At 45.3% G+C, this 23,307-nt stretch overlaps 1 protein-coding gene across 7 annotated transcripts in view; it reads left to right on the forward strand.

Moving 5' to 3' along the window:
• Positions 1-23,307, forward strand: part of LOC309571238 (putative mitochondrial transporter UCP3) — a 42,092-nt gene that overhangs the window by 15,476 nt on the left and 3,309 nt on the right. For 3 of the 7 annotated variants that reach the window (XM_082278551.1, XM_082278553.1, XM_082278554.1), the window contains exons 18-33: positions 215-395; positions 1,403-1,575; positions 2,830-2,950; positions 4,119-4,387; positions 4,770-4,859; positions 5,852-6,472; positions 7,262-7,570; positions 8,665-8,803; positions 9,442-9,506; positions 10,199-10,404; positions 11,148-11,248; positions 12,129-12,293; positions 13,237-13,445; positions 14,223-15,210; positions 15,838-15,934; positions 22,130-22,389. In XM_082278551.1, the coding sequence (XP_082134677.1) occupies positions 215-395; positions 1,403-1,575; positions 2,830-2,950; positions 4,119-4,387; positions 4,770-4,859; positions 5,852-6,472; positions 7,262-7,570; positions 8,665-8,803; positions 9,442-9,506; positions 10,199-10,404; positions 11,148-11,248; positions 12,129-12,293; positions 13,237-13,445; positions 14,223-15,210; positions 15,838-15,934; positions 22,130-22,389 (3,994 nt within the window). Of the gene's footprint in view, positions 1-214; positions 396-1,402; positions 1,576-2,829; positions 2,951-4,118; positions 4,388-4,769; positions 4,860-5,851; positions 6,473-7,261; positions 7,571-8,664; positions 8,804-9,441; positions 9,507-10,198; positions 10,405-11,147; positions 11,249-12,128; positions 12,294-13,236; positions 13,446-14,222; positions 15,211-15,837; positions 15,935-21,920; positions 22,398-23,307 lie in introns of those variants that run through there. The other 4 variants (XR_014226293.1, XM_082278555.1, XM_082278556.1 and 1 more) reach the window with 4 other exon arrangements.

Raw genomic sequence — 23,307 nt, forward strand, 5'->3', positions numbered from 1 at the left:
CTTTAGCAGTAGTTCCCAGCCTGTGGCTCACAGGGTCATGGGGCTGCATGGATTGCTTGTAAAAGCTTTGTGAAGTGAAGCTCAGGAGAGCAAGCCTTGTCCCAAGGGGATTTCACTCCCTGTCCACGGGTCCTACCTCCTGGAGGATTACAAGCAGAAAAAGGTTGAAAGTTGCAATTGCAACCATTTTTACCCAACTCTGCTTGACTTGTAGGCATCACATTAAAGCCATTTCGAACAGCTACCACTTTGTGTGTCCCTGATCCCATCTTTAATGACGAACATCATCATTCCCTGTTGGTTCCTGCTGATGTCCCAGTCCAAAGACTCCTGGTCAGTGCATTTATGGCACCAGGAGCGACAGGAGGAGGAATCCAGTTTGAAGTCTGGTGCAGGTACAGAAAACCATCCTATTCTTCGTAGATAGCACAGCAATACAGGTAGATATAGATCTGGTCTTGGAAAATCTCCAGCTCTGGGATGGATTTCTGTAATATTATTTAGTAATAGCTAAAAAAAATGGTAAGCTCATCAACATTTGGTGATGATTGTCTGCACTTAAGACCTATGAGCCTTTTTCCCTGCCTAGTGTCCTAATTACTCCTTTCTTTTTATAACTTACTTAGAAAGTGTGTATTCTTAGTTTGCTTTCTTCCATCTTTTAAACAGCCTAACAGTCTAAGAGTAGTGTTTAAATCCTTGACACATCTAAATTTTACGTAATAGCAGCCTGAAAGTATAATTTCATTGTGGTAGGTTTGGATTTTTCCCTAATAAAAGTCACTCACTGGTTACAAGAGAAATAATACCAAGTGGTTTGTAAGTTCAAATTGTTTCTTTGGCTACTGAAGCTAATTATTAGTGATGGAGAGCAGAAGCCATGAAGACAAATAGCTTTAGAAAAAGATAATAATCTGTTCATTCTGTAGTAAACAAGTCAGGCTTTTTAAAATTTGCCAAGTCATGAGAATTACTATGGGCTGTTTGTAAGATACAGTGCCAAAATTTGTTTCAGGATGAAGCTGAAGCCAAGTAATGCACTAAGCAAAGGTTTAGTGTCATTTTTTGCACTCACAAACTGGTAACCACAAATCTGTTCTGCAAGAGAGGTATTTTAATTATTAACAGGAAGAGAGCGGAGAATATTTGGTGCCAGATCCTTCTCGTGTTTTTCTTTGGGATGCCAATTTTTAGTGGAGTTCTTGCTTGTTGATTTATTAGGACTAGCAAAAATACATATATGTGTAGCATTATCTGCTTAAGCACTTACTGGTTCTTTTCTTCAGTGGAAATACATCTACTTGAGTTTCTTCCTTAGCTGTAGAGACTAATTAGGGTTTAAAGACACTCAAAAGTGCAGTTGTGAGAGAAATGTTGATGCTGGTTTTTTGTGTCTTACCAGGTATTATTACCCAAATGTCAGAGACCAGCTGGTTGCCAAAGGGGCCTTGCCTTTGTCACGGCTCTGTGCCATGGTGACTATGCAGCATCGTGAAGAAATAGGGATACAGACTTTTAGTCTTCCCTTGGCTCCCCGGACTGATTCCTCAGAGGAATTTCATCTGAGGTCTTCAGGTGAGGAACGCTTGTGGACTTTGACTTTGTGTGGTAAAACCAGGCTCAGTTGGGGAAACCTCGGAGCAGCACGTCAGTGTTTGATGGTGTGTTAGCAAAGGACAAAGGAAGTGGCTTCAAGTTGTGCCAGGGAGGTTTAGGTTGGACATTAAGGAAAATTTCTTCCCCCAAAGGGCTGTCCAGTCCTGGCACAGGCTGCCCAGGCCATGGTGGAGTCCCCATCCCTGGCAGGATTTAACAGCTGCGTGGATGTGGTACTTGGGGACATGGGATAATGCTGGCCGTGGCAGTGCTGGAGGAATGGTTGGACTCCATGATTTTATGGGTCTTTTCCAGCCAAACCAGTTCTCTGATTCTGTGTAAAATTCTATCACATTCTGTAAAAACAAAGTCTATTTGCCTCCAGGGCAAATAAAAATATGTTTTTGTATTGGCAGCTGAAACCAACCAGGAGTGGTTTTCCTCCCAGCTTTCACTAACACCATGAGTGAAAAAACAGTGATTAAACATGGGGAACCCTCAAAAAGTTTTCAAAAGCCCTCTCTGTGTGTTTAACTGCCTCACTGCCAGTAAATCCCAGCCTGTAGTTAAGCTTCCCACAGAAGGTGGGGGAGAAGGATCTGAAGAAGGGCTGTTTATGGTACATGATGCAAGCAGTGTCTCCCTCTTGTGGCTCTTTGAAATAACACAACCATCAGCTCTGGGAAGGCCACAAGGAACTCTGAGGCTGTCGAACAAGCTGGGACTGGACAGGGCGGTCAGCGTGCTTCAGTTGTTTTGTAATGGGTGAGCCATGTGCAACAGCAGAACGCAGTGTTGTTTGTTTGCCCAACACCTCTTGGGAGATTTTCTCACTGCAGCGCTATAAAAAAGGTGCGTTGGAATGGCTGGGAAGGTGTTTTGGAGCTCTGGCAGTGGGAGCTTGCAGGACAGCAGGGCTGGCTCGATTGGCCCCCTGTGTGTGCAGTGCTGCGGCTTCGCCACAGGAGGGAGACACCGAGGGCGCGCCTTGCAAGGGCAGCGTGCAGTCCACGAATTTTCCCTCTGCTCCTCATGGACCTGGCTGTAACTTGTGGCTGAAGTGCAGCCTTTTGCACAGTCTATCGTAATGGATTAATGGAGTTATTTTTTTAGAAGAACACACATTAACAAAGTAAGTTTTGTATTAATAGGTATAGCTAAATATTGATTATGTTGTATGTACCTGCATTAAGAGCTGACATTTCTTTCCTTCCTTTCTTTCATTTAATCCAGGTTTGCTCGATGTGAGTGTGAGGTACCAACGATCCATGAAAACAGCAGCAGGAATAACTGCTCAAGCTGTTTCACTTTCTGTACAAATACACAGGGCAGCTGGTTTGCAAGCAGCAGCCAGGTAAAGCCTAATTCAAAAAGGAACATTTTTCACTTAAAACAGCCTTATCTGGAGGCAGCAGGCTGAGGCATGAGATCAGAACAAATTTTTACTGGCAAACTTTCCGTCTGCAGAGACCAAGATTCAAAGTGGGTTCTGCTCCAAAGTGAAAATAACTTTATAAAGACCATCAGCAGTTACTCTGGTCCCTGAAGCTGCACTACAGGGTGGTAGCGTTCATTCTGCAAAAGGATGACGATTGGAAAGGCATGTTTTCCTACATTTCCACATTTTTGTACACCAAAGACTGATATAAAAATTGGCTGATATAAAATGGTACCTACTTGGGCATTGGATTCTGGTGTTGCTGATGCTATTTAAAAGCCAGCTGAGGTTGTTTTCTTGCATTTCACTGTGAAAACCTCAATAAATTAACTAGGAAATGAAACATGTCCCTTTCCACCGTAAGGCTTCTGCTCCAAGTGTGTGGTATCAGCTGGACATAGTTCCAGAATATGTGATTTTCAAGAGTTAGGAAAGGGCTAGAATAGAGGCAGTCAATTCCACAAGAGAAGGATGGCTCCTGTCATTCCAGAGACATGGTCTGACCCTTTCTCAGTGTTGCTGTGAGCCCCTGATCCATCTTAATTCAAGTAGATCCTGAAAGATGAGGATCACTGTCGTATGGTGCTTGGAGAAGTCAAGGGAGTTGAATGACCTCAGACTCCTCATCCTTCAGGTGTATGACCTGAGTAATACCTGGGTCTGGTTTACTTGTAAATTACTCCATTTGCTCATTTCACGTCCTTTTGCTGGTCTGTTCTGGTCTGTAAAAATAATTTGGCTTGGCCTTTGGCTTCTTTCTGGAGCAGGTTCTCTGGGAAGTTATTCTACAGTACAGTATATTCTTAGAGGTGCTGAGTACTTTCTCAACCACACATGAGAAACACAGCCACCAGTGGTGGACCTTGTGAGTTCCTCTCACCATTTCATATCTGTTCCTACTATGTTGAGATGGGGAAAAAAAGGTGAAAATGCTATGCAGCCAGAGCCCACGTACATTTTGACTTGGAACATTCATTGTTAGTCCCATCTTTTCACCTTTGTTTTAAGCATGTTGATTCCTAGATCCCTCATACATTATATGCATTCTCTTCCTTCTTTTCTTTTTTTCCCATGTGAAATGAAGAGCTGTGGCACAGAAGAACCCCTCTGTCCAGTACTATGCAGGGGTGGGAGTGAACGCTTACGTGTGTGTGCTCCTGTCCTTCCTGCCCCAGGCACAGACACGCAGCACACGAGCTGTGCCCTGCACTTTCTGCCCAGAGTTTGAGCATCACGTGGAGTTTCTTTGTAATCTCGTAATTCAGAAAAGCAGTGGAGAAGCCTCTTCTCTGGGGGAGCTCTTGCAGTCTGCCAGTATTTTTTTCTCTATCTACCATCAGAGCACCAAGTCGGGTAAGGACAACAGGTGTGATTGCAAGGACTGGATACCGGTGCAGAAGTCCCCTTGATTTTAGTATAGAAAAAAAAAATCAAAATAATGGAATCATTTGGGCTGGGACTTGCAAAAACTCCCCTGCAATGAGCAGGGCCATCTTCCAGCAGGTCAGGTTGCTCAGAGCCCTATGCAGCCTGAATTTGACTGTTCCCAGGGAACTCTGCAGTTGCTAATAGATGTAATTACCTAAACTGTCTTCAGCAGAGACTGTTCCCCTTATGCAAAGAGTTTTTGAGACTCCCAGTGAACAAGATCCCCTCTTACCAGCTGTTCTCCAGTCAATCACCTCTAAGTCTTGTGTTCCAGTTCAGTGTGTTTACAAAATTATTTCTTTTCCAGCCCCTGGCAAATTGGCTGATAGAACATCTAGAGATTATCTTCTTGGGACAGTCACAATTCCAACCAGAGACCTGCTGACAAGAAGATCAGGTAATACAGCAGCACTGTGATGCTGACATTCTGTGCAAATGCTATTGTAATTCCTTAAAACTATTTTCATTCCTGTTTCAGGGGGTTGTTTTGTGGGTTTTTTGGGTTTTTTTAGACCAAAGCTCTTTCAGATGTTCCCCAAGTGTTCAGTAAAGATCCTGTATTAGGAAAGTCGCATAAAGGTTGTTGTTTTCAGGGTTTAGGTTGTCTAGTGGCTGAATGAATATTCTGAGGCTACTATGAAGAAATTTAATTCCATGCCAACTAAAACCAGCACCTAAAATCCTTAGGATTTTATTCAGTGCTGTTTATTTTCTAGATAGAAAGTCCAAAAAGGATGTCAAGTCCATGAGTTGTAGTATTTAGTGCAGGACCAGTGGCTGCTTTTCAGATGTCAAAGCAGGAAACAAAAGTCTTAGATAATTAGAAAATAGTAGGATTAACGCCTTTTTTTTTTTTTAAACTACATGTGAAATATCTCAGTCCTTCTTTTGGGTCCCTTCAGCTTCAGAATGTTCTGTGAAATTTCTGTGAAAAAATTACTAGCATATATGTCCACTACTGATCTCCTCTATCTAGCATTAATTCAGGATTATTATGCCTTGTAATAATGATGTTTTTATTATTGCCTTGGTTATTTCTCCTTTAATTTCAGTAAGGTTCTTGTCTTCTCCAGCCCAAAATTTTGGGGTTGTTTTTAATGGGAAGAGAGTAGGAAAGAAATGAGAATATAATTGGATATACAAGGAATATAGTTTCATTGTAAAATGGGTGTTGCTAATGAAGTGAAAATCTTTTGGGATCAGAACTCCTGAGGTTTTTAGAAGGCCAGTAACTTGTTGCTTTTTCAAATTAGAAATTATTTAATGAATTCCAAACAAGAAATAAACACTTGGAGTTCTGGTCCTTGACTGATAACCAGAGAGGTGACCATTGTTCACTGACATTTTTCCAAAGCTGGGATAAGTCTAATGTGATCTTTGCTCCCAAAGGTATTTCGGGCTGGTACCCAGTGACCCTCTCCGAAGATCCGATGCCTCCGCAGTGCACAAATGCCATGCAGGCCATTGTGGGAGGGCTGGAACTCTCTGTTGCCTTTGCCCATCAGGGTGACAGGGAGCGTGTTTTGGAGGCTGCCAAGCTCTTGGGGTGGAGCAGAGAGGAGATCCATGAAGACAGCGAGGACGAGAGCGGCGACTGGGAGCAGAACGCCGGTCCAGTGACTGTGACCATCTCCACGCCCAGGGTGTGGCTGCCACTCCACTGCGTGCTGCTCGAAGGCCAGACACACCTGCAGAGAAGCACTTCCTGCTACCTCAGGTACAAACTGTACAACCAGGAGGCCACGAGGACGTGGCTGAAGCGGCCAAAACTGAGTGACGACGCAGAGAATGTTACAGTGAACTTCAGGAAACCCAACAAGGTGACTCTCAGAAGGAGCCAGGGACTGCTGTGGTTCTTCAGAGAGGAGAAATTAGAAATCCAGGTGTGGTGGGCATATGGCAAGGAAAATGAGATGGAAAGACCACTTGATACCGATCGTCTTATTGGATCTGCCTATGTTGACCTGGCAGCATTAGCAGAGAGATCAAGAAGAACACTGAGTGTTAGTGGTGAGTTCCTAAAACACAGGGTCACGTTTCATTCCTCTTTCTTGGCAATTGAATGTGGTTCCTTCTCTAGTCACTTGAAACAAAATGTTTACGGCTTTGTTTTGTCCTGCTCAGAATTACAGAATCCCGGGATAGTTGGGGTTGTAATGGATCTCTGGAGATCACTCAGTCCCACCCCCTGCCCAGGCAGGGTCACCTGGAGCAGGTGACACAGGAACACATCCACGGGGCTTTGGGATGTCCCTGGAGAGGGAGACTCCATGCCCTTCCTGGGCAGCAGTTCCAGAGCTCTGCCCCCCTCATGGGAAGAAGTTCTTCCTCACATTGAGGTGGAACTTGTGTTTTAGTGTATGGCTTCTGTCATGTACATGGTACTCATCGGCCACCAGATTTGTGGACTGGTTGGCCCTTCTTTTAGATAAACTCAGAGAAGGAAGAAAGAACAAGAGTTAAAGCAAATTTTTATGTAGGGTGTATGTTGTATTCTCCATATCTGTCTATAAAATCATGCAGAGTCACTGTTTCTAGGGCTCTCAGGAAGTTGATGTGTTTTAATCTGAGCTACCGGGGGAAAATGAAAGTGTATCCACTTTGGGGGGTTGGTTGTGGTTTTTAATGTTTCCAAGCTTGTGCTTCTGAGTGATGACTCATGCAGAAATTACACTGAAAATCAAAATTCGTTCTACTGGTCTCACGTGAGATCTCTACAGTAATGAGCTACCAGCTGTTTTCCAAGCTCCTGCTTTTCCTTTGGCTCATTTAGCTGGTTGGTTGTGAATTCTCCTGCAGGTGTCTATCCATTGTTCAGATGCAACGCTGCAGACCTGGCAGGAGCTGCTGTGCGCGTTCACGTCAGCCTTGCTTCCACTCCTGCTGCTCTGCCCAGACTCCCCTGTGCCGAGGAATGCAGCAACAGTGAAGATGAAGGCACAGATGAAACCCCTGCTCTGAGCCAGCAGGTCTCTGACAAACAGCAGGTGGATATTCTCAGTTCAGAGATCACCAATGGCAAACCACAGGAAGATGATGTGACGTTTCTGGAAAACACAGTTGCTGTCAGTATCCTTGTGGAAAGAGCAATGCATCTAAGTTTAAAAGGTAATATCACCACCCCCCTTTCTTTTATTTCTTTCTTGTCTTTCTTTGTTCTTTCTTTGTTTTCTGTTTCTTTGTTTTCCTCTGGGATCTGTTCCTACTCCAGCAAAGTGAATGGCAGGGTTTGGTTTTGAACTTGGCTTCATGGGGTTGCAACCCCAATCACTGTGTAAGTGTAGGGAAAGCTGGAGGTTGAACTGTTCAGCCTGTCTTCATTAATAAAATCTGAAACATAAATAACATCATGTTACCTGTTGGAGATGACAGCTGAATTCTGAAATTCAGCATTATCTGAAGAACTAAGCCCCAAGTTAAGCACTGACTGAATAACTAAACCCCAAGAGACTCCCATCTCAAAGACTCCTGCAAATTAGCATTTTTTGCACATAATAAATTTGTAAAGCTGGCTCACTGTACTTAGCTTTTGTTCCCCTGGTAACACAGCTAAGAGTCAAATACAAGCTGTGATTTAAGGGTATGTAGTTCTAAAAGATTCTGAGCCCTGCAAATGGATTTTTATAATGATTCTAGAATCTTCTGGAATTCATAGTTTTTGGAAAACTGATGTGACTTTGTTTGCTCTTGCAAAGTTTTTGATGATACAAAGGAGGTTTCTTTTGAGTATTGCAGAAATATTGAAGTATTTCTGTCTTCACCTTCTTATTTTAGGGGATTTTTAGAGGTAACTAATTGAGAGGCAGCTGATCCACTGAAACAAATACAGGCTGGTTTCAAGAAGAAATTTCATTCTTCATGGTTGCCAAACAGGTGGCCCAGCATGGAGGGTAGCTCAAGCACTGGAATAGGGTCCTCAGGACATGGGTTTTATTCCTAGCTTTGCTTTTGACTTCTTAGATGATCTTGGGCAAATGGTTTTTCTGTTTCTCCCTTGAGTATTCCAGTTTCTGCTCTGTAAAAGGTTTGTGTAATATTTGCTTCCATTGTAAATACAACATGCTATCAGCTCCACCAGTGAAAAGGAGTATTTTCTAGATGGAGGATTTCTTTGCTAATTTTGTCATTGTAATTGCTGAACTGCTTTTAGATTGTTGTTGTTATTAATTTAAAAATCTGTATTTAATTCTGTACCATTTCAGGAAGTCCCTTGACAGAACGTGAAGTAACAGCCCCCAGTAGCTGTGTATCATTTGCTGTTGCTGGTGCAGATGCTCCAGTAACCACTCCAGTGATAGAAAATACAGACTCGCCAGTCTGGGACTTCCAGCAACAAGCAAGGTGAGAGATGGGGATTCACACAGACACTCCCTGGATCTGACAGCCAGGCCAGGTGTGAAAAGGACATATAGTTTGGGGGTTTTAGCTCAGAGCTAGATATCTGAGCTTAAATTAAAAGAGATGAATTGACTGCTTCAAGGAACCTCAGCAGATCAAGTCATATGTGGTAGTATTCAGGAATTAACCTGTGTGTTCCAATCTTGTGTCTTCTCCATTGTTTCTAATATCTGAATCACTTCAAACAACTTAAAAACTGTTCTACATTTAACACTTCGATTTTCCATTTGGTTTTTTTTATTTCCAGGAATGAAGTTCAAACATTGCAGCTGTCAACCATAACCCCAGGGCTTTGCTGTCACTGTGCTATTGAGTCATGAAATAAACTGCATTGCTGTTCCTTCATGGTTTCCTTGTCCTATCTTTTAAATGTACAGCAGGAGTGAGGAGAGGGAAATACTTCTTGAATAAGCAAAAGCCCAAACAATGTAAAGATATGTTATACTTTGAGGCTCAGTAATTTTGGGGTTTGTTTTGTTCCTGCCCCCATTGGTCCAGAAAGAAACTGATTTGTCTGGGTAGATAAATTTTACTGCTTTTTCCTGCTTTGCATAAAATATTATGATTTTTGTTCTTAACAGATTATCCAAAGAGCTTCTTCTGGATCCACAGCAAACCTTGGTCTTTAAAGTGTGGCATAAAGCAGGTAAAGTTTGTAGTGCAGTATTAAGAGGAATGTGTTTTCTGCATCCCCTTCCTTAGCTGACTTGTCTTTCATGCAAGGAAAATAAAATCTGTGAAGTAAATTGGAGAGTAGAATTGTAATGACATTTTTTGCCTTGTGCTAGAAGAATACTAGAGATAAGTACCTATTGATTTCCTGGCCCTTTGCATCCTCCTTTTCCCCATTAATCATCTTACAAGGTTTGGTTCATCTGTATTCTCTCTGGTTTTATTTTGACGGTGCTTTAGAGGTTGGATTTTCCTGCTGAAGGAAATTCTTAACTGCTTCCTTCATGTGCTGTTTGTTGTTGCTGGAGCTGCTTGAAGTGTGGCCAGGCAGTTGTAACAAAATACTTCTATTTCTTTCTTTTTACATATGGAAGTTCAGCTGTCTGATTTTTCCTTCAAAAATGAACTTCCTGTGTATCCAGAGTACTATGTGTACATACGCAGTGATTCTCCTGCCAATCCCTCTCCGTGCCCTGGGCTTTCACTGCTTCTACAGGGACATTTTTAGCTGAATGTAACTGAGGTAATCCGAATAATGTCCCCCTATTGGACAGGATTGTTCTGGACCTCGGGTCAGCTTCCAAGACATATTTCAAGGGCTGTGTTTTAGCATTCCTGAAAATTATTCATGTCCATGTATATGTGCTTCGTATCCTTCTTCCCCAGAGTCGGAGCGAGTGATAGGATTTGCATCTGTGGACCTGTCTCCTCTCCTTTCTGGCTTCCAGCTCGTGTGTGGGTGGTACAACATCACAGACTTCAGCGGGCAGTGCCGAGGGCAGATCAAAGTGGCCATTTCCCCTCTCCAAGCCATAAGTCATCTCAAAGAAGAAAGGCAGGCCAGGGTCCGAAGCCAGCCAGAAAGTTCTTCTGTATGTGCTTCCATTTCCTCTCCTCTCACACTTAATTGCATTGCTAATAATCAGCACTCCAGGTTCCTGAGCAAATTCGCCACAAACTCACAGCACTGTCATGGGCCAATCATCAATGTACCAAAACCACTTCATTCCTTAGGAATTCTGCTCCAAGTTTCTGTGATAGCTGCAGGCCAATGCTCGTTACAGCACTCCAACCAAATCATGAGCATCCCCACTGGCTTCACTCTGTTGTTGCTTCATGGGCATTGGGGAATATTTTTTTAGGAGGATACTGTGTGGATTTGGATGTCTGGGAGCATGGCATTGTTCTGTTTGCTGCTTTGGGTGACCGCTGATGCTCAAAAACATACAAAAAACATACAGCAGATTCGGCTTTTTGTTGGTTAGGTAAAAATCTAATTTGTCAGGAATCGGTTTTTCTGGGATATTTGCCATTTCTTCTGGGTTTTTCTTCTTTCTCTAGACTTCCCGGATAAGCTGGAGTGTGTTACACACATGTAATGGAGCCCTTACCCTACTTTCCATCAATTTACTCTCTGATAGTATGGAGGGAATTAACAAAAGTGTCTGAAATGAAAGTGTTGTGAAATGGTACTTTGGCTCAGTGCTGGGAAATAATTTGAAAATTTAAAGCTATTTAGAAAGCCTGAGGTTTTGTTAGATCAGCAGGATAAGACTTAATTTCTCTTATTTTCTTGCTGTGAAAGACTCATGTACAGTGTTCCTTTTCATCCTAGGTGAAGGTCAGCTTCCCAGCATATCCTAGTAATTCTACAAACTTGTCCAAGCAGATGTTGAATTCCTTGTCAAAGGAAGTCAGCGTTCCCGCTCGAGAGCGGTAAGTCCACAGGCTGACAACCTTTTTTATTATTTTCAGGTCTCAGAAATACCTCTCTAAAGCCAATTGACTTTACTGGAAAAATGGCACACCCTGTCAAAGTGTGTCCACTGTGTTTGGGCTTAAAAATTAGTGGACATTCCCTTTCCCAGTGAGAGGGAGGTGCAGGAGGTAGCAATCCTGGGACAGGTTCCTGTTGACACAACCCAGATGTTCTTTTCCTTGTCATTGATATTTCCTGATGTGTTTCATTTGCACCCTTGTAAATTAGGATTTAAATGATGCCGTTGTTCAAACTGGCAGGTACTTGCTCCAGGCCCTCATAAGAATAAGGATTGTGTCTGTATTTGGTTTTTTTAGTAAGTGTAAATTAGAACAGAGCATCCCTGATGCATCCCCTTTATTTTGCATCCCCTTCTGTCCACGACCAGTGAATGACAGCTGGTGAAATGCTGTAGTATTGCCTATTCCAGGAGTAAGGCTGTCAGATATCCTGCAGTAACTCCTGCTTTCTGTTCTTTAAAATGAGTGAGAGAGTGTTTTAGTTCATGATTTGTTTGTTTAGCCTACAGAGATGATCCTTTTCCCATACATGTCTTTGAAGTTTAGAGGGACTGTGGCTCACCACTATGGGATCTAAACAACTAGCTTGGGAGCTGCCAGCAGGCATGGAAGACTCCCTACCAGCCACACCATTAACTTGAGTTTGGTATAAATCTGAAACAGTAAATGACATTCCTGTGGACATTTGAAAGAACTAGCTTCATCCGTCGGTGGCTCTTTAGTGGATTTCAAGACATTGGGTATTCTTGGTTGACAGACTTTCCACAGTTCGAGGTTCCAGCCTAGTTTTTGATATTAAACACAGGCCTGTTGTTAGCAGGATTAGCCCCCCTGGCACGCACACGCCTCGACACGAAGAGCACATGCAGAACGTGCGCAGATTCCATGAATCCCTGCAGCAGGCGGAAGGGAACACGCGCCGGGCAGCCAGGCTGGAGTCGGCATCGCCGTCCTCACGCGCTGCTCTCCTCACTGCTCTCAGGTAAAGCAGGGCTCTGGCCAGCAGGGCAATGCCAGGCCTTAGGTTAGCAGGGAAGAGCTTGGAAGTAACGGCTCCAGTTCTAAGAAAATGAAGGTGAAACAGTGCAATAACTCATGAAGAGATTCCGGTGTCATTTAAAGCAGGATGAGGTGAGGCTGGAAAATCAGGGACTGGGTGGGAAGCGCCACGACAGGCCTGTGGTGCTGTAGCAGTGTGGTGGGCTGTTGAAGGGGAACAGCAACAGCAGCGTTTCCAAATCTGGAGAGAATGCTTGGATTTATCCATCCTGCTACTGCTGTCACACAACAGGTGCTACGAACCCAGTAGTCCCTTCACTTGACTTCCACAGGTACAAGAACAAGCCTGTAAGCATTTTTGGGTTGCATGGGGCAGTATATCCTTTCCCAACAGGATGTTTTTCTTCTTGCTAGAAGCACTGTTCTCTTGACTAGATTCTAGGTTTAAATGAGGTATAAATTTAGAAGAGTAGTATCTGTAGGAATATAGGGATGAAAGAGACTTCTTGAGGTATTCCATCCCTTCCCCTGCTACCACAAGCAATGTATCTTAAAATCCCTAGATCTTAAACACATAGAAATCCTCAGATTTTTATTAAGCTCAGCCATAAGTCAAGTAATATCCTTGGCTTTATGACTTTTGTTGGAAGGTCATCTCAAATCCAACTCCTTTGATTAAGTAAGTTTAAAACTAGCTCTTTTTTAGCTTCCAGATGAAGTTTCATAGCCAAGTCAGGATTTGTTCTGGAGTGTTATCCTCTTGCTTAGAGCAACCTCAACACTTGCCTACTGATCTGTTTTTCAATGAAACCCTTTAATCCTTCATTTGCACATCTACATGTTGTTGACTAGGGTGATCCAACTTAAACCCAACTGCCACAGACTTATTTTCCCCCTCTTACCGAATTTCTTACCACTGCTTGCAGGAAAAACTTGAGCGAGTTGGATGAGGTCCAAAGATACTTCAGTCAGAAGCTGACCAGGTCTTTTCCTGACTTCAGCACATCCAAACTAAGCCATGAGGAGTGGGAGACTGACCATCAGGGCTCGATGAGCAGACAAGTGGATCCCAAAGGCTACCATCTTTTGGAAAAATCTAGTCAGTTGGTGTCTCAGGTCAGCAGCCTAATCAATGGTAAGTTGTTGCTGTGAGTAGCAAAATGACAAGAAAATCAAATCCCTGCTGATGCTTTTAAAATAACTTACCAGAGTAGAGAATAAGCTGGAGCCCAGAGCTACAGTTGCTGCCAGTGGGAAAGTTATTCCATGCTTTTTCTGCCCATGGCTTCCTACAGGGAAGCAGCATTTCCAAGAGATGGAGTTGAAGGGCACATCCCTATTATGCCAGAATTTGCCATTGTTGTATCACCACCTTGATCTTCTCTGGTTTTTTCCCTCTTTATTCTCCAAGGTTTTGCTCTTTTTATTTCCTTTCTCATCCTTCACAATTCTTTTTACTGTTTTTTTACATGCCTTCCTCTACAATCTGTTTCAGACTCTTCCTTCTCCTTTTCCAAATGTCCCTCACCATTCCCATGGAGCAAGACTTGCCTCAAAATAGTTTGCCATCTTACCTAATACTGGTGAACTCAATTCCCAGAAGATGCAAGCAATGAATAGAATCTGCTCACTGGGAAACAAAAATAAGTGGTTGTGGCTTTTTTAAGAATTTGCACAATTTCCCATTGAGTTCATCCTTAATACTTCTGTTTTTTCCTTAGCATTTCTGTTCTTCTGGTCTTGTCAGTGGGAAACAGAGCAGAGCGTGCTCACATCAGCAGAGTGTTGGCAAAGCTGTGCATGTTTAGCTCCTAACCTTCCTTAGGACTTTCTGCCAAAAACCCAAATAAATCAAATATAAGCTGAACTGTTGTTCCATGCATTTACTGATGCTTTTTTTTTTGTTAACCAGACTTGCAGACTGTAACTAAAAATAGCAAAGAAGCTTCTAATGCACATCAGGACAGCAGCAGGGAGCTGGGTGCTATGGATGTACCCACCTGGAAGGAGGAAGGAGCCAGACCAGAAGGTCCTCAAGGCCGGCTGGAGTCGGACTCGCCTGGCGTTTCGAGTGACACACAGCAGCCGTGCAGTTCTGGGAGAGCTGTGTTTGAGAGACACATGTTGCACGAACTTCTAGGCCCCATTGTCCCTGAAGATGAGCATCCAGTGGGTTATATCCAGGAGATCAAAGGTCCTTTTGCCATCCAGCCACACAGTGAAGAAGAATACGAAGAAGATGTTATAGAACCACGAACTCTTAATGAAATAATGACTGTAACGGACAGGACGAGCCCCTGGTCCAGTGTGATCTCCGAAACAGGGCAGGGGGATGAGCAGCATCCTCTCGACCCCAGGCCTGAAGACCAGCACTCCACAGATGCAGGTTGTTTCCAGAGAGGGAACAGCAGCACCTTGTCCAGCATCCTGCATGGGGACAGCCAGAGCGTGCTCAGCACCCTGAGCCTGCCCGTGAGCCCCCATGCAGGTGGGAACAGCCCCTGGGGAGCAGCAGGAGACTTCCACACCTTCAACAGCAGCACGGGAACAGCAGAGAAGGATCCACTTCAGCCCACTGGACAGAGGCTCTGGGACAGAGCACTGAACGCTGAACCTGCAAAGAAAAGTGTAGAGTTCCATGCAGGCTCCAAGGAGCTGCCGCCATTCCCAGGAGACATAGGTTTGACCAATCAAAAAACCACTGAGAGGGAGGAGGAGGAAAGTGCTGAGGTTGTGAATGGAGATCATCAAGGCAAGGAAGGAAGTGGTTCTGATGGTAGCTGTGTTCAGAGTGTATCCGCCCAAGCTGGCTCGGAAAGAAATAGCGAGAGCTTCCCTGATGACAGCGGTGAAGATCCAGTGGAAGGGTCGGAAAACTCCATCAAACCAAAATTCACTTTGTATCCTTTACTCTTTTCTTAAGCACTCCCTGTATTTGATGACTCTCCCTGCTTAGTTAGAATCTCCCTGGCCTCAGGAAAGAGAAATTTGCTATGTGAAGCTCTTCCCTGGGAAATGAATCCAGAAGTGGTGATCTGGGAAGGTCCATTACACTGTTTCACACAATGTAGTGATGACTTTCTTGCCACTTGTAGCCAATAAATTTTGTGATTTGTGAGAGTCGTTGCGTTTTGGGTTGTTCTGACATGCCTTCTTGCATTCTCCATGTTATTTTTCCCCATGTGTTAGAGCTCTTGTGTTTCTCCTGTATTAAAAAGAAACATGCTTTATTTTGCTTTTAAAATACTTCCCAATGTTTCTTCCTCAAATTCCAAATCTCAGATTAAGTGTTGGAATTTTTTGCAGGATGAAGTCCTCTACAAATTTCTGAGGTATTGTTTTAAAGCAAGTCAGTGTCCCATGCTCTGCAAGCCCAGGTGAGAGAACCAAGTGTTCAGAGCAATGGAATATAGATTAAAACAAATGAGATTCACTTTCAGACCTGTTAACAGCTGAAGCTTTTTCCACATCTGGACCTCTGTGCAACTGCACACTGCCAAAAGTTGTTCCTTAACAGTTCTGCTCAGATCTGACCCTGTTGTTCCAAACTTCTTCCTTCCACCCCAGGAGATGGAAGCCTCCATGAGACTGCTCAGCACTTCTCATCCTTCCACATCTCCAAAAGTAAGTATGGGAGGTCCTTTCCTTTATTGTCCAACTTAATCCACTCCTTAAAGCAGGAAAAAAACTTCTCCCTTCCTTTGCTTGCCAGCACTCAACTTAGAGGTGATGGCTTCCAAATTGTGTCAAGGGGAATCTTCCTGGTACCTCTTCTGTCCGTGAGGATGGTTTTTAACATCCATGGCTGTGTTGTCTGTGAGCCTTATGCCTTTGTATCAACCAGTTGTTCAGTATGCTTGGGAAATGTTCTTTGTGCTTTAATGTGAGGTGATATGCTTAATTCTGGGGAGTTCTAACTTGCAATTATGGCTTCAATTTATCTCTTTTAGATCAGGATGAAATGAGGGAGATACCTGGAGAGGTATCTTGTAACAGTTCTGAGACCCAGGGAGTAGCAGAATAACTGGAGTGATTGTTCCTCCTGCACCAAAGCTGGGGATTGCTGAGGTTTTGCTTTTTTATGTGCCTAAAGATTTATTTACTGCGAGAGGTTTGTGGCTCGGTTGCTTCAAGGTCTTTGTATTTATCTTATTTTCAGTTCAGAAAGAGGGGTTATAAAAAAGAGAGTGAGTGACTTTTTGCATAGGCAGATAGTGATGGGTAAGGGGGAACAGTTTTAAACTAGAAGAAGGGGGGGTTAAATTGGATATTGGGAAGAAATCCTTCCCTGTGAGGCTGGGGAGGCCCTGGCACAGGGTGCCCAGAGCAACTGTGGCTGCCCCATCCCTGGAAATGTTCCAGGCCGAGTTGGATGGAGCTTGGAGCACCCTGGCCTAGTGGAAGGTGTCCCTGCCTGTGTCAGGGGTTGGAATGAGATAAGCTTTAAGGTCACTTCCCACCCAAACCATTCTGGGATTCCATGATCCTTTTCCAGCCCCAGCTTTGCTGTGGATGTTGATGTGGATCTGGGTGCTGCAGCAGCTGGGCTGTTTGTTTACCACTCCCAGGTAAGACGATGCCTTGGTTCCTCTCCATATGACCTATGACACAAACACTTTAAGGAACATTTATGTCACTGGAAACAGCTTGTCTGATGAATCAAAACAGACTCAGACTGGTTCTAATAGCTCTGAAGTCATGGAAAGCTGTGGTTTAATACTAATACCAGCTTTACTTGAATCCCCTCTCTGCAGCACTGAGCTGAGTGGCTGGAAATACAGCCCTGAAAATTATTACTAATTAGGTAAAATGTTAGCAAGGCACTATTTGGATATTTTGATCTTAAAGCAGCTTAATTCCAGGATTAGCTGGCACTAATCCTTTGCTGCAGGACTTGTAAGGTGTGCTGAGACAGGATTCAGTTGTGCCTTGTGCATCAAACCCCCTCTGTGAAGAAGCAGTTTTTCACTGCTACCAATACACAGAGTTCAGAAAAATGCTTCCTCATAGTTTTGGTTTTAACTGGCCTTTGGAACAGTTTCTAAAGCTGGGCTTGGTTTGGTTCTGCACAACACCAAGCATGACAGCAAGGCTGAAATCTGAGCTGTCCTCTGGACATCACCAGAGCCCTCACTCACTTGGCAGCTGGCAAACGTCTCTCGTGGCCTTCCCGGTGCTCCTGCCCCCTCTCCCTGGCTTGTCTGACTCCCTGTTTTACCCATCTTCTTCCTGGAATGATGAAGCAGTGGTGAGGTGTGGAACTGGGCAGCATTTGAGACAAAAAGGTTGTCTCTGCTCCTGCTGTGAGGACATGGGTCCCTGAGAAGGTGCTGCAACAGTTCAGGCTCAGCATGGATGCTGTGACCAACTTCCAGGGATCAGAGTTTTGTAGAGCCTCACAAAACCTCTTTGTTTTTACTTCTTTTCTCTATTACATCAAACTAAGGCTTCCCATTCTTGAGGTCCTTCCCAGCTTTTGTCTTCCACACTGCTCACCTGCTCTGGGTGGGGGCTAGCGGATAGGTTTGAAAAATCAGAGCATTGACAAACTTTTCCATAAAATCACAGAATCCCAGAATGGTTCGGGTGGTAAAGAACCTCCTCTTGTTCCACCCCCTGCCATGGGCAGGGACACCTTCCACCATCCCAGGGTGCCCCAAGCCCCATCCAGCCTGGCCTTGGACACTTCCAGGGATCCAGGGGCAGCCACAGCTGCTCTGGGCACCCTGTGCCAGGGCCTGCCCACCCTCCCAGGGAACAATTCCTTCCCAATATCCATCCCTGCCCTCTGGCAGTGGGAAGCCATTCCCCCTTGTCCTGGCACTCCAGGCCATTGGCTAAAGTCCCTCTCCAAATACCATGCTGGTTTTTTCCCCCTCGCCTCTAGGAATATTCCGAAAGGATAAGAAACTTACATGGAAACCAGCTTTACTCGGAATAATTCATATTTGTGTGTACATAGATTTACTGTCAGTGTGAATTAGAAGTAACACAGCCTTGGGCAGATTCACAATTGCTTTATATGTTCCAAAATTGCCAATGGCAGCAACAGCCAAAGCATCCTTTCTTGGTTGTGTTGTTTCTTCTTGATCTGCTGGATGTTCCTGATTTCCTGCCTGGAAAGCAGGAGTAGGTGCAAGGCCACTGCCAGGGTAGGTTGTAGCCTGTTAACACAGATCTGTTTGCCCTTCATCCCTGTGCACAAACAGAACTGCTGGGCAAACTTGCTGAGCCACAGTGCTGAATCATTCTCTGCCCCCCAGACTGGAATTCTTTGACCTTGGAAGGGGTCATGTCCCCACCATGACCTATAACATGCTCATGAATCTGCTTTAGTCCAGCCCCTGGCACACAGGCACTGGATAATCCTTAGCTGGTTTCAGTGTCCCTGCCATTCCTATAAAAAGAAAAGTGAAGTGTGGTCCTCGAGTCCCCTTTCCTCTTAGATCTTTCCCATGGAACATGTGTGCTTCCTGGCTGAGCACCAGACACTTGGAGTCTGAGAGACAGAGACGGAGAAACCTGGGATGGGCACTGACCTGAACCTGTTCTTGGGGTGAGGAATGGTGTAAATGACATTTCGGATGTGTGCTCTGGAAACTATGCAGGAGGATAAAACTGACAGTCAGAAACTGCCTGTGAGATGGTTTAAAGGAAGGTTTGGTGTCCAAAAAAGAGCAATGGAGTTGGGGAAGGGGCTGGAGCATTAGGAGCAGCTGAGGGAGCTGGGAAAGGGGCTCAGCCTGGAGAAGAGGAGGCTCAGAGGGGGCCCTGTGGCTCTGCACAAGTCCCTGACAGGAGGGGGCAGCCAGGGGGGTGTGGCATTTAAGTAAAACCTTATAAAATGAAGGCCTTGTTGCCTTTGTAAAATTACGGCTCAGGCCTGTTACTTCAGCTAGAGGACTGTGAGAAAAGTCTGTGATTAATTAGTTTTTACCCGTGAAAATGTAGTATCAACAGAAACATGCAAGTTAAACAACAGAAGGAGAAAAACAGCAGTATATCCACACTTGTTATTTTTCTGAATGCTTGAATGCTTATGCTCTAGGTAGCCAGTGGTAGCATATTGAAGTTAGTAATGGCCAAGGAGTCTATTGCAGTAGTTTAGCAGCCAGTGAGTGTGTAACACGAATGATGACATACAAAAGGTGTATAAAAGAGGCTGCTTTGTTTGATAAACAGCTTTTTGCCCTTTGTCCAAGGCACTGTCCGTGTGTGTCGTGACTGCCTCAGCAGTGACAGGGGGCGGTCAGGCTCTGCTCCCAGGGAACAAGGGACAAGACAGAACAGCCTCAAGCTGTGTCGGGGAGGTTCGGGTTGGATATTACGGAAAATTTCTTCCCCCAGAGGGCTGGCCAGCACTGGCACAGCTGCCCAGGGCAGTGGTGGAGTCCCCATCCCCAGAGGGACTTAAAGCTGTGTGGATGTGGCACTTGGGGACATGGGATAATGGTGGACTTGGCAGTGCTGAGGGAGCAGTGGGGCTCCATGATCCTACAGGTCTTCTCCAACCTCAGTAATTCCATGATTCTATGGTTCTGGTCACATGTCTGAGCTGGGAGTGTTAACGGTGCTTTTAAGCCTCGCTCATTTTGATTCACACCTGTTCATGTAAAATAGCAGCAGGAACTGCTGTTAAACCTTTCCACAGCTGGAAGTTCATTTTTAGGAAGGTCATTAGGATAGATGCACACATCTTAACAGCATTTCATCCTGCACATTGGGCAATGGTAGGAAAATGGGAGGAGGTGTATTTTAGCTGCTCATCACTGAAACAACATGCCAGTGGTGTGTTTTCCAAGCACACCGATTTCCTGACTTTGGGAGCAAACAGACTGCTCTCCTTCGCCTCAGTGACGTCAGACAGCACCAGGCACCTGCTCTTGTGTTGTGGCTTCAGAGTACAGGGCGCTTTAGGGGTATTAGATGTTAGGAAGGAATTCTTGGCTGCGAGAGTGATGAGACCCTGGCACAGGTTGCCCAGAGAAGTGTCCAAGGCCAGGTTGGATGGGGCTTGGAGCAACCTGGGATAGTGGAAGGTGCCCCTGCCCATGGCAGGGGGTGGCACTGGATGAGGTCTAAGGTCCTTTCCCACCCAAACCATTCTGGGATTCTATACCTTACACTGAAAATAGGAGGTGCTGGCTCTCCATCCCTGGCTGTGCAGGACACGTGGCACATGTGAAAGGGGAGCTGTGGAAGGCAGGAAATGCAGCTTCATGCACCTTTGAAATAGGGTAATTGGCAGATTGGGGGAATTTCCTAGAGAGATGCTTTCAGATGCTGTGCTGAATTCAGGGATCAGCACAGAGCCTGGTCACAGCTCCTCTCCAGCCATTCCTGACCTTTCAGCCGTTCCTTGGACAGATGGGCAGAAAACAGCATGAGAGGAATGAGCTACTGTCCTGGTCTCTGGACGGCCCTGTCCAAGGGAGGTGCTTTGCCCAGCAAGCAGCTCTCTCTGCTGGTTTTTAAGCTTTTGCTGTGGCCAGGTCTGCATTTAATCTCTCTTGGCTCCTTACATTTTGCTGTAGGAAATTCATCCTGGAGAATAGTTAAGAAGAAAGAAGAGCAAAGCAAAGATTCTCCTAATTATCCATGTCTGTTAGTTCAGTGCGATAAAAACAGGAAGTGTTTTAAAGTATTTTACCTGCAGGCTGTCATCTGAGCCTGTAATGCACAGGTTACCAAACACAAAGACTTGTTTATTCCTAAAAAAGCCATTTCCCTCTCCAGAGGGTACATACCAAAGTGCACCAAAACAGGATCCTGGTGCTGTTTCTCTTGTGAGGAAGCTGATCCCCTCAGGAGACCTTTCCCAAGGCTAAGAGAAGCAGCCCAGTCATGTAGGTGAAAGGCCAGATTGGCAGATCAGTTTTCCAGAAGACCTTCCTGGCCCCACAGCTTCCTCCTCTAAAGGCTCCCAGAGCAGGATTGCTTTTCTCAGTGCTTCATGGGCACAGCCCAGCTCTGCACTAGGTGAGGAGAAATGTGTGTTTCTTTGTACGCTGAAATTGCTCATCTTCTAGTGCTGCTGGAACACCTGGGACAAAGCCAGGCTGCGGGGAGGCTGCAGGCAAAGCACAGAGGCAATGACACTGCTTAAACCAGGGCTTTTCCTCTCATGGGCTGCTGCTTTGGGGTCCCTGCAGGCAGCTGAGCCTGGCCCACCCCATTTATCATGGAATCACAGATGATTTCGGCTGGGATGGACCTTAAAGCTCATCCAGTGCCACCCCTGACGTGGGCAGAGACACCTTCCACTATCCCAGATTGCTCTAAACCTCATCCAGCCTGGCCCTAAACACTTCTAGGGATCCAGGGGCAACCACAGCTTCTCTGGGCACCCTGTGTCAGGGCCTCTCCACCCTCACAGGGAACAATTCCTTCCCAATATCTAATCTAAATCTCTCCTCTTTTAGTTTAAACCAAGTAGCTACCTTGTCCTTTCAGCAGGCTTAAGATTTGCTGTGACAGAGCATTTCCTTTCCACTGTGAGGAGATTTGGTCTTCAAGGTTCTGCAAATTATAAAGTAAAATAATAATTGAAAGCCAAAATGCAGTCAGGTCCCAGTGACTACACCACTGTCATTCCTTTGTCTTCATACAGGGAGACTTTGGCTGAGGATGGATGCTCACAAGTTCAGAGGTCACACACAGGAGCCCTGTTCCAGGACTTGGATTGTTCTCTTTCCCATTGGGGTGGTTTTTTCTGTGTCTCCAACTTGTCCCCCTCTGCACAACCCTGTGGTTTGCCACGACCTGAAACCAAGCACAGGGCAGAGCTCTCACAGCTGGTCTCTTCTCTCCCCAGAGCAGGAGTGGAGCAGTGCCCAGAGGAATCCCCTACCGAAGACCAAATCATCCCCGGCCCATCCCCGACCTCTCAGAAGAGGAAGCCAAAAGAATCGCCAGGATCTTCTCTGCTCAGCTCTCCAAGAAGGAATAGTGTTGGCAACAGACCGTCCACGGCAGAGCTTCCTAAGCCATGGCCGGATGCACTGGGAGAGGCTGAGCCCTCCAGTGAAGGGGAGCTGGAGGCCACAGCTTTCAGGCTCTGTTTTTAGTTTGCCTAATTGGTTAGTTAATTGAAGTCCCCTATCTAGAAGGGCTTAAAACCTGTGGTCACCCACGGGGAGCTGCATCTTACAGGGGCAGGTCCCCACGGAGACGCACCCCTGTGGGTAATCCATGACCTGTTACCTGCTCTCCAGGTAATCCAGTTTTAGGATTTATTCCTGTGAAATGGCCCTTTCAAAAACAGTTGGTGGGCAGCACAATTCTCGGTTTCCACAGGTGCCCAAAGGGCTTGTGTGAACACAGGCCACGGGCACTGTAAAATCTGGCGGGTGCACAAAAGAGGGTGACTAGAAAGATGAGACTTTTATATTTATATTTAAATTATTTTTTGTACACTTTTCAGAGAACAGACTTTGATGCCAACAGAACTCAGTTATTTTTGTACTGCTCTCTCCAGTTTGTTTCAATAAAAATCCCCTGGTTTCTTGTCAGCCCCTGCAAAGTGTCCCGATGCCAGGGCAGGAACCTTCCCTCAACAGGGGACAGGCATCTCTGCCACGTGAGCTCGTAAGTCAGAGAAATGCTGCTGGAAGCTGGGGTGGCCAGGAGCACGTGGAAAGATCACTGCTTTGCCAAGGAATTGAGTATCACCGTGCAGCACAGCCCACGTGGGACGGGTCACTTCCAATCTGAGCTGCTTTTCAAACCATGCATGGAATTCAGGATTTAAGCAGCCAAAAGATCAGCATCCCTTTTTTCTCCCACTTGTGCAGTGTTGTTTTTCCCAGGAGCCACCCTGAATGCGTAATTCACTGCTGGCACAATTTGCCCTGTGCTTGTGGCCCCTTTCCCTGCCCTTGCTGCGTCAGGATGGGAGGTGAAGGTGCCCGGTGTCCCCTGGAAGGACAGGAGTGACGTGCAGGCTGCTTTCTCCTGGTGGCATCCCCAAAAAAACTCAGGCGGGATGCCAGCTGGAC

Source organism: Coloeus monedula (assembly GCF_965178545.1).
Source record: "Coloeus monedula genome assembly, chromosome: 3".
Classification (NCBI taxonomy): Eukaryota; Metazoa; Chordata; class Aves; order Passeriformes; family Corvidae; genus Coloeus; species Coloeus monedula.